The sequence below is a fragment of the Marmota marmota genome, unplaced genomic scaffold (genome assembly GCF_001458135.2).
Source record: "Marmota marmota marmota unplaced genomic scaffold, marMar, whole genome shotgun sequence".
NCBI classification, from domain to species: domain Eukaryota; kingdom Metazoa; phylum Chordata; class Mammalia; order Rodentia; family Sciuridae; genus Marmota; species Marmota marmota.
The window spans coordinates 36645210-36655605 of record NW_025999949.1 but is presented as its reverse complement, the minus strand read 5'-3'; the positions used below and the strand labels follow the sequence as shown (position 1 = coordinate 36655605).

At 62.9% G+C, this 10396-nt stretch overlaps 2 protein-coding genes across 3 annotated transcripts in view; both read left to right on the top strand.

Annotated features, from left to right (window-relative positions):
• Positions 1–3396, top strand: part of Slurp2 (secreted LY6/PLAUR domain containing 2) — a 3874-nt gene extending 478 nt beyond the window's left edge. Inside the window, exons 2-3 of the mRNA XM_015486542.2 lie at positions 2643–2747; positions 3024–3396. Coding sequence (XP_015342028.1) covers positions 2643–2747; positions 3024–3160 — 242 coding nt within the window. The 3' untranslated portion in view covers positions 3161–3396. The remainder of the gene's footprint in view (positions 1–2642; positions 2748–3023) is intronic.
• Positions 3397–7810: 4414 nt separating this feature from the next.
• Positions 7811–10396, top strand: part of LOC107143068 (ly6/PLAUR domain-containing protein 2) — a 5694-nt gene continuing 3108 nt past the window's right edge. The window contains exon 1 of one of the 2 annotated variants that reach the window (XM_048801887.1): positions 7811–7922. The gene's annotated coding sequence lies outside the window, so the exon portion shown is untranslated. Of the gene's footprint in view, positions 7923–9072; positions 9706–10396 lie in introns of those variants that run through there. The other variant, XM_048801886.1, reaches the window with a different exon arrangement.

Sequence of the window (10396 nt, the reverse complement as noted above, 5' to 3'; positions counted from 1 at the left end):
CCTCAGTTCCACCGTGACCCCTCACGCACACATTAGCAGGTGCACGGCCACTCAGCACAAGGGTGCTCCAGCTCTCCGGCCTCGGCCCAGCTGGCCTGTCTCCTGAGGCCACCCTGTCCTGATGCCTGCCCCCTCTGTCCTCGGGTCATCTCCTTCTGGCTCTGCCTTCCCTCTGACGATGCCCACGTCCCCTCCACTGGATCTTCCTGCCCAGCCTTGAGCAGCTGGCCCACTGCCTACCTGAGGGTCCCCTGCCTGAGGGACACCACTCAGACACCCAGCGGGGCCTGGCCTCTCCGTCTAGCAGCTGGACAAAACCAGCCAGCCCGTGACCCACCAGCTCCTTCGCCTCCAAACCACACCAGCCCCGGTTCCTGCGGCCCCACCCGACAAAGCCTCGGTGTCCCCATCTGTGGGTGGGCATGCCCTGGGGCCACAGAGCCCCCTTAGATGGCACCCATTCAGACGTCTCCATCCCCAGAGACACCCTTCTTGGCCTGGCCCCACAGGAACCTTCTGTCCCGGGAGAGGCCACACCACTGATCCTGAGGGTCTGACCGGGTCATCAGGGCAGACCCACAGGCCTCCTGGGATCGAGCTCAGAGTGAGGGGAAGCCTCTGCCATTGTCAGGCGGGGCTCCAAGGGGCAGCTGCACTGTCCAGGGTTCGTACCCCAGAGCATCCCGACTGGAGGGCGCCCTGGGCCCTCCCTGCCCCTGCCCCAGAGGAACAGACCCCAAGCTGGTCACAGACGAAGAGTCGGTGCCTGCTCTGTCACACATGGGCAGTGCCATCTCTCCAGAGTTCACGGTGGCCCAGGAGGGGCGGGCTGGCCCCCGCCTGCTTCAGATGAGCAGATCAGGCCGGAGGGAGGCGTCGGGCTGTAGCGGAGAGTGGCGCTGAACGCCCACAGGCCTTCTGCCCCCAGAGCCCACCCCTCAGCTCTCCTCCCTCCTCTCCAGACCCCCTGCCCAGGCGCCAGGCGCTGCTCTGGCTCTGTCCCTGTGACCCCACACTCCATCCTGCAGGCAGTGTCCCACTGGGCACTAACACTTGTGCTGAAGACAAACCCCCATAAGGGACATGACCGTTCTTTTCTTGATGATCCAGCCTCCACCCAGAGTCATCCCGCAGGCCTCTCTTGGCCTCACTGGGTGTGGAGGAGGGTTGCTGTGTGGTGGATGCTTTGGGGGACACTGAGGAGCGGGAAGAGAGCCCCACCTCCAGGGCCTCGTGTCTGGTGGGGGTGGGGAAGGAGTCCTGAACACGAGGCCATCAGTGTAGCCCTCAGCTGGGGGCTGGTGTGCCAAAGGAGGCACCAATACTCCTGTGTGGAAATCCAGGTGGCCTTCCTGGAGGAGCTGGTCTTGTCTAGACCTGAACCTTTGACACTTGACAGGTATCTGCAGCAGTAGAGGTCAGAGGGGAGGGGCCTGGGACACTGCCATTAGGGTGGATGGGGCCGCCTGCACACTCGGCCCACTGCCTATCTGAGGGTCCTGTGCCTGAGGGACACCACTCAGACACCCAGCAGTGCCTGGCCTCACCGTCTAGCAGCGGAGCCCAAGCTCTCTGGGTAGCTTCAGCAGCTTGGGCAGGTGAGGTGCCTGGGCTTCTTGCTCCTGGACGGGGTCTCGGCTTGCTCCGCCGTCCTGGTAGACCACTGAGCTGCCGAGGGGCCCTCTCCCTGTTGGGATGTCCTACTGCCACTGCTTCAATGTGCACAGGCCGAGGGCTCCACCAAGGCCCAGGGCTGAGCAGAGACCCCCACACACTAGCCCTGGGGGCGCTGGGCTGCTGTCCTCAGGACTGGGGGAGGGCGCCTGGCCAGGTGGGCATCAGGAGGGCTGTGTGGGGCCCAGGCTTCGACTCAGCTCCCTGGAGCACAGCAGGAGGGAGCCAGCTCGGGACCAGGAGGGGCCGTGTGCGCCACCATGGCGTGGGGGCTGGCCCTCTGTAGGCGCCCGAGCACCAGGACACTCTGCTTTCCTTGGGAGAAGGGAGGAGGGAGACAGGGAGTTGGGGATTAAGAAGCAGATGCAGGGCCTGGGGCAGGGGCAGAGGGCAGGAGTGGAGAGCAGGGGCATCGGGAGGTGGCAGCCAGGGGCAGGGCAGCCGGGACAAGGACCCCCATCTGCAGGAACAGGCAAACAGAGCTTAGTCCGCCCTGCATTCCTTCAGTCAGCCTGGCCCCATCATCTCAGCCACCAGATCGGAGCCCCCAGCTCTAAAGGGTCTGCCTGGGTCTCCAGAGGCGCAGGTGGGCATGGCCAGAGAGCACAGCCAGACGCCCACCAGCCCACCCTGCCACTCAGCCTCCCCCCAAAAGCCCACCCTCCCCACTCCCCCAAAGCGCCACTCCTGCTTGGTGTCCTGGCAGAGGGAGGCAGGCCAGCTGGCTCTGACGTGGTCACCTGCACCCTGTGACGAGCAGCTTCACAATGGTGGGCTGAATACCCGCATCTCACCCAGCCCTCAGTCGAGACCTGGAACAGGGTGCCCCAAGGTCCATGGGGACTGGCACCCCAGGATGGGACCGGGGGACTGGGCCACCAAGCTGAGGGACTGGCCTGAGGGTAGGAGAATGGGTGTGGCCCTACAGGAGGCACCCACCTGTGCCCCGTCTGTCTGTCTGTCTGCAGCTACAGCCCAGGGCCTGCGGTGCCACCTGTGCAAGGGCTTCGGAGGTTGCTCCCACGTGTCCAACTGCCCGCGGGGCTCCACCCATTGTGTGATCATCGCCACCCGTGAGTGGGCGGGGTGGCAGGCTACACCTTTCTTGCCCAGGTTTGGAGATCCAGGCTCAGAGGGGGAAGAGCCAGACCCAGGTGCCCAGCAGGTCAGATGTAGAGTGGGGGACATCTGTCAGACTCTGCCCTGGACAGGGTCCAGACCGGGGCCTGAACATGTCCGCTGTGGCCCATATTTATGATGAATCTGGATGTGACCCGGAGCTCAGGGGCAGGTGGGACAAGGGGATTCGGGCTGCTCAGAGCCTCAGGGACCCCCTCCTGCCTCCCCAGGGTCCCCCATCAGCTTCCAGGACCTGCCTCTGGTCACCAAGATGTGCTACAACGGCTGCCCTGATGTCCCCAGCCTGGGCCTGGGACCCCATGTATCCATTGCCTGCTGCCAGTCCAGCCTCTGTAACCATGACTGACCACTCTTCTCCATCATGTCCAGCCTGACAGACCATGTTCCCTACCCTGGCGTAGCCCCTGAAGACCCTCTCAGACTGGCCAGCCCACACCTCCCCAAACTCACTCTTCCTGGGGAAGTCCTGCGTGAAGTCTTGCCTCCATCCGCTGCAGTGCACGCCTAAGCACCCCTCCCTGTATTTCATCTCCCCCCCCACCACAGTCCCACAAACCCCCAATAAACTGTGGCCACCACACAGCACAAGTCGTCCAGTGAGAGCAGCGGCGCAGTCCAGGCTGGGGGTTAAAGCGATGGGTCCACCAGGCCTTGGCCCCCCCACCTCCTCCAAGCTGTGGCCTCCTCACCCCAGGCCGTCCCCAGTGACACCCACTCCAGCACCCTCCTCTACCACAAGTCCTCCCAGCTCCAGCCAGACAGCAGGGCCTGAAAGGTCAGCCCAGAGATGGGACCTAGTGACCTCCAGGCCAGCGCTGCTCCTGAGCCGGCGGGAAGGGGAGTCCAGAAGTCTCAGGGAGAGAGACTGGGAGGCTCTGGAGGCCCAGGGGAGGGAGGGGGCCTCCTGGAGGAGGTGGCGCTGCGGTGACAGGCCTCGCTGAACCTGTCAGCTAGGGTGGTGGCCCCCTGGCTCACGCACAGCTCCGTCACTGCTCATGGGAAACCTGTCCCCTTGGCCTGGGTGCTTCTGACACCTTCAGCCACGCCAACCCGCGGCCCTGGGCTTCCCGCTCCCCTCGCCGAGCTCCCCCAGGAGCCTCCGGGCCACTCAGGCCCTGCCGGCCCCTCTCTGGGCAGAGACTCTGCCACCAGCCTGCCCACAGGGCCCAGTGCCCACAGGCCACAGTGGAGCTGTGCCCGTGAGGTGTGGCAATGGGCTGGCCACCTCGGTGGCGATCGCTGTCTCAGGGTGGACACGGGAGTTAAGGCGGAGGGTTGTGGAAGCTGCCCACTCACTCGCTCAGCAAATATTTAATCACCAAGCCCCGGGCTAAGTTTCGGGCTCCTGGTTTCGGAGACAGTGAGGGAAGTCAGCGACCGGGTCCCTCCCCAGGTAAGTCCTGCCAAGGAAGCACACGGCAGGTCCTGCCCCCAGCCTCCCGTGCTCTCGCTTGGCAGCCTTCTCATGAAAATAAACAGATGCCCACGGGAGGGAGACTGCCCCAGACCACAGCAGCCCGACGCCTGGCACCCCAGCGCCCACCTCACCCAGAGAGCAAATAGCCGCCATGCTCGCGGCGCCCAAGTGGGCACAAGAGCGGGGAGCAGGGAGCGCGTGCCAGCTAGGGTGCCAGGGAGGTCGGCAGGGAAGGACGCCGCCCGCCGGGCGGGCAGCTGGCCACACCTGCGAGAAACCAAGTGAACAGGCCTTCCAAGGAGCCCAAGACTCCAGTGCCCCACGGTTCAGAAGTCCTCCCGAGGCTCTGACTGGATTTTCTCGTCTTGCAAACCATTAACTGAATGGAGAAGCCCAGAGTTACCACATGCCCCACAGTGGCGCCCCTGGGCACATACACCCAAGGGAGGTGGGGCTCGCCCACACAGACAGGCCACAGACGCTCACAGCACTGTTCACAGCAGCTGTGGAAAGCACCCAAATGTCCTCGCCTGGCAGCCCAGGGACAACAGGCGAGGCGCCCAGGGCGGACGCCACCCAGCCCCGCCACCTGGCTCAGCATGGGGACCCTCGCAACAACACTGAGTGAAAGGTGTCACACACACACAGACCCTGTCCTCCAGGGCTGTCCCAGGAAAGGGCAGCGTGGGGACATCGGTGCAGTGACCCGAGGCTGCTGAGGACGGGAGGCGATTCCTGGGAGGGGAAGTCAGTGCTTCCTTCTGCCACGGCTCGACACAGCACCGCCTCTGCTCCGCTAAATCCCGAGGGTGCTCTTGTCCATCCAAATAACCGGGAGACCCTCTCTGAAGAAGAGTGGTCTTATTTTGGAATAACGGGGTGTTGCCATGGCAGACTGGGGCTCGCTTGAGGAGGCTGAGGGCGGGGGAGTTTTCAAAGGCAAAAGGGAGAAGCCCGGGAGCTGCTTGGATCCAGAGCTCCACGGGCTTGGAGACCCCCCAGGACTTGGCGTCAGGGCTTTGGTGCAGGGGCCTCTGCTGTGCTCCGGCCAGAGCCTCCCGTCTGAGCTGCCCCTGTCCTAGAGAATGCTCGGGTGAACTGTGCGGGGACCTGTGTGGACGTGTGCCAGGCGCACAAAGCCCGGGACGGGTACAACAGGGAATCTCTCGTGGGGCTCTGAGGCATTCGTGGAGCAGGTACAGGAACGAGAGAGGAGCCCTTCCCAGCGGTTACTTCCTGGCTCTGGTTCTGTCTGGTCTGAGAAGAGGCTTTCATCCTGGGATCACCGACTGTCACATGCCCCAACAGCAGGCAAGCAATCTTGAAGCAGGCATGAGCTGGGCGCCTCCTGGCACCATGGGCATGGAGACAACACGAGATGGCATGGGCTGAGGGCTCACTTCCAGACACTCCCCCTCTTCCCCTACGAATCCCCAGGATGTGGCCTGCGCTTCTGCCTGACCAGCCCTCACCCCTCCTGGGGTCTGAGGAGCTATTTCATCATGTTCACCCCAAAAAAACTTATCATCAAGGACAGACAAAGGATGCGGATGGACAGGGGAGGACAGGTGCAGAGGGTGAGGCTGTGGGACAGGCACGGACTCCCAGGCCCTCCCTGGGTGCGCCACCCTCTGGAACCTCTGTGTGTCTGGCTGCCCAGAAGCTCCTCGAACCCTGTCCTTCTGGGGTCTTGGGAGGCCTCAACACGTGGCCACGGTTGGCACCCGACCACTGGTGACTGACTCGACCTCCAGCCCCTCGGACCTCCCCGGAGGCTGGTGAGGCTGCAGTGTATTTGGGGTGACCAGTCTCACCGTGAAACTATCCAGGGGCACCCAGCTGTCAGTCACCTTTTGAGCTCACAGAAGATACTCTGTTGCTCTGGAGATCTAGGAGATTGCACCAAGAAACTGGGTTGAGGACCAAGTGTGTGTTTCCCAGTAGCTGGGGAAGGGAAGGACAGGTGGTGGCTGAAGACGCTGTGCCTTTGAAATCAGAAGTGCTACCCACTGCAAGTGACTAAGACAGTCGGACCACGTGTGAGGTGGTGAGCCGCACATTGTGCGCAGCAGGTTCAAGCCGTCTGTCAAAAACTTGAAAGAAAAAGATGAACAAGGTGCCAAGTTCAGATGGAGAAATGTTCATGGATGACTCCAGTGCGATGACAAGGGACACCACAGCAAAGGCAAGGTGACCAGGAAATGCCCGCCCTGCAGGCCAAGGACTGTGCTCTCCAGGTACAGCGGGGGCTTGCAGCTCCCCAGGGAGGGGAAGCCCCGCAGGAAATGGGCAGAGGTCCTGCCCAGCCAGGCTGGTGGCTGACCACAGGGACTGACCACAGGGGTAGAGAGGGAAGCTCAGCCACAGCCCCACAGCCAGGAGGTCGGAGGCCATGGCCAGGAAGGAGGGGCGCTGCCCCAGAGGGCAAGTGGGGTACTCTCGAGTGCCCCTAAACACTGGCCCCATAGCGTCCCCTAGACACATCTGGGATTTGGGAGCCAAGGAGGGGCCAGATGAAACCGGTTCCCATGGCCAGGGGTGTCTCAAAAGGTCCTGTTCAGCCCATGGGTCCCCTGGTTGGTTATTGGCTGGTCATTTGCCGATTCTGTCTCTGGACTTCCTGAAGCCCGAGCCCAGGCAGAAGATGGCAGGGCGGGGGGGGGGGGGTGCCTACACTGTGAACGGCCAGCCCTGGGTGGGCTCTGGTTCCAGCGTGACGCAGCACTACCCCATGAACACTCCCAGGAATCTCAAGGGACTGTGCTGGGGACACAGCCAGAGGGGACAACACCAGCTTCCACGGCACTCGTTCCTCTAGACTCAGGAACAGGGTGAGGCCTCCCACGCACCATCAGAGGTGGCCTTTCCTGGCCGCAGCACCCCACCAGGGCCCAGGCAGTCCTCCCCAGAGCATGGGGCTGCCCCAGGGAGACAGAAGATAGGACAATGGAGGGGCCACAAAACGGGCAGCAGGGAGAGGCAGAAGGCCTGGGGTCTGGGCCAGGCTCCGGGCAGAGGGCAGCACGCCGGCCTCATGGGTGGAAGGCCCGCAGCACCCCCCACCCCTCCAAGGCCCTCCTTGGCCTCCCTTTCTCAGACCCCGAGAAAGGCACCAGGGTCCCAGCACACAGCCCCTCCCCGACCAGGAAGACGGGACCCTGGGCTGGCTGGCTGACCTCCCAGGGTGCTCCAGCCTGAGTGCGGGGAAAGGGCAGCATGCAGGGCAAACAGGCGGCCCACCCTGGGATGCGGTGGCCACTGAGGCACGGGTGAGGGTTTGTGGACGGGCGGAGGCTGTGCTTCCTCAGGGAGGGACAGCGGGGCCAGTGCTGAGGCGGGCGGCCTCAGTGGCCGTGGAGTGCCCGAAGGGACGGTCAGGTGGGGATTTTGTTTGTTGCAAGATGAGCCAGGGACGAGGAGCTCCTGCCGGGGCAGGAGGGAAGGCCCGGGAGGACCCCGCCGTGGCTGAGTTGCACGCAGGGCGGGTGGGGAGGACCGCAGGTGGCCCAGAGCAGTCCCACAACCACAGGACCTGGGTCTGCCAGCTCCTGGGTGAGCCAGGACTCCCTTCCTCCCCAGTGAAGAGTCCGTCCGGTCCACAGCTTGATTTCCAGAGGGAACCTGAACACAGAGCCCAGCCAAACCCACATGGCAAGAAAGAACTGAGCCAACAATGGGCACTCTTTCAGCGGTGAGTTCTGGGTGACCTGTTCATGGCAGTACACGTGCAGCTAGCTTGCTGGCTGGGAGCTGGGGCTTACACTGTGCTGGAAAGGCCACATGGCAAGGACCTGAGGGCTGTCTCCACCGACACCCGTCAGAGCCTCCCTGCCAGCTGCACATGAGCTGGGAAGCTGCCCCTGCCCGTTGAGCAGGGTGACTGCTGCCTATGCCAACCTGGACAGTGGCCTGGGAGGTGCCCTGGAGCACAGCAAAACTAGCCCATCTCTGACCCACAGAAACCTGAGACAGTGCATGTAGGTGACCATCGGATGTTGACTTATCACAGACGTTGGTTGACAGTGGACATGGAGTGACATGGGACACTGGGGACCACAGACACTGGATGAACACAGACTTTGGGACATGGTGGCGTAGGACACTGGAGACCATGTACCTCTGTAGCCATTCCACACTGGGCACTGGCTGGGCCACTGAGCTCTTAGCAGACACAGCCAAGGGAACTGACATGGCCTCTCCTCACGCTGCTCCCCCATGGACAGAGCTGCACCTTCACCTTGACCTGTAGGGAGAAGTCTGGTCAAGGCCTGAAGAGGGTCTGTCCAGTAGAGTCCCAGAATACCCAGAAGTCAGGCTGAGGGGCAGGGGAGGAGCAAATGGGCCACCTTCAATTCCTGGATCAAGGTTCAAGGGCAAGTTCTTGAGGGCCCAGCTCCAGGGGCAGAATCACCCCAGGTGAGCAGCATCTCTGCAGAGGCCCGCCCTATTCACACACTGAGTTCTGACCGTGGACACACGCTGAGCCCTGCCTGACCCTGGACATACACTGAGCCCTGACCCTGCTCACACACTGAGCCCTGACCCAGAGGTTCCGGGAAAAACTGAGGGAAGGGTGTGGCCCTCTTGGAGCACAGGCCCCAAGCAAAGCCAGCCCAGACCCTGGCAGGCCACATTCCTTCCTGCCCCAAGCAGAGAGGTGCAGCCAGTCTCCCAGGAGTCAGGCAGGAACTCTAGGAGGAGCCCAAGCCTGGGGTCTGGGTGGGTGAGTGTAAGGGGAAGGAGGAGCCCCTGCCTGAGGACAGGAAGGAGCCGTGGGAGGCCGCCTGGCAGGGGAGCTGGGTCAGACCTAGGGAGGCGCCTGGGTGTGTGTGGTGGGTGTCTGATCCAGTCAGCTGTCCCTCCAGGTTACAGCACGGTGGTGTGGTGACTGACATGCAAAATCAGACAGGCCCAAGCTGCTGCCTGGCTCACCAGGTGACCTTGCCTAAATCAATTAGCTTCTGAGAGCCCAGTTTCCTTATCCAACTAAAATTAATTAGCACTGTGCACCTCCAGAGCTGTCATGAGGAAAAACAGATCCAGCAGCTGCCTCTGACACACACTGGACTCTGGGCTGCCAGGCCCTCTCCCCTCCCGCCATGCACACTCACCCTGCCCGGGGCCCAGGAGGACGAAGGCTCTCCCGCATCAGGGGAAGCCCAGATCCCAGTGGAGCTGACCCAGTAGAAGGCCTAGGACCATAAAAGGACCATCAGAGACCCCCATAGGCAAAATTCCATCCATTGGAGGGGCATCTTCTGCAGTGGGGACCGAGAAGCAAGAATCAGGAAGGGAGTGAGACTCTGACACTCCACCGGCCCCACCCCAGTGTGAGTCCTGCCCAGCATGTTGAGACTGTGCCCTGGACCACTAGGGGAGAGACAAGCCAGGCCCCGTGGACCCAGCCATACTCCCCCCACATACTCTGGCAGCTGGGCCTGGAGCAGGGGTGACCAGGACCCCTGGGGATGCAGGTAGGGGTGGAAGCTATTGGTGGCTCTCTCCTGATCCTGGGGCAGGGAGGGAGCTTCCCTCAACTTCTTTACCAGCAGTCGGGCCAGGGAAGTCCCTCTGAGGGACCAGCAGGGTGGGGCTGGCCCCCAGAGGACACTGGGACTAATGTCCCCAACGTGACCCTGGCCCCTTCCCTACACTCACCCTCCAGCCAGGCCCTTTTCTGTTGACCCAGCAGTTTTCGTTTTTTGTTCCTTAAGCCTCTGAGCAAACTCTGGGCTGGTTGTGGATGGCACTGCAGCCCCACACCCGGTGCCCCAGATGGCCACCTCAAAGGAGCCCAGAGAGGGCAAAGTGGTCCTGGGAAGATTCCAGCCCAGAGTGCTAGACCAACAGTCTGCCTGGTCGGTGGCAGCAGAGGCAGCGTAGAGGGGTCCTGGAGAAAGCCCCTCCCTCGGCTGTCTCCTTCACGTCTGGGCCCCCGGACGTCCTGGGTGGGAGGGAGGAGGAGGAAGCAGAAAGGTTAGGAATTGGGGAGGGAGGTGGGGCCCCCGGTGGAGAAGGGGCAGCGCCCCAGGGTCCACAAAGGAGCAGTAGTACCAGCCTAGAGTGCCCGAGGAATGAGGAAAGGGCGGGGAGGGGCCCAGAGGAGGAGGGGGGCCTGGAGGGTAGGAAGGGGCGGGAGGAGAACCCTAGGGGGTGGGGTGTCCA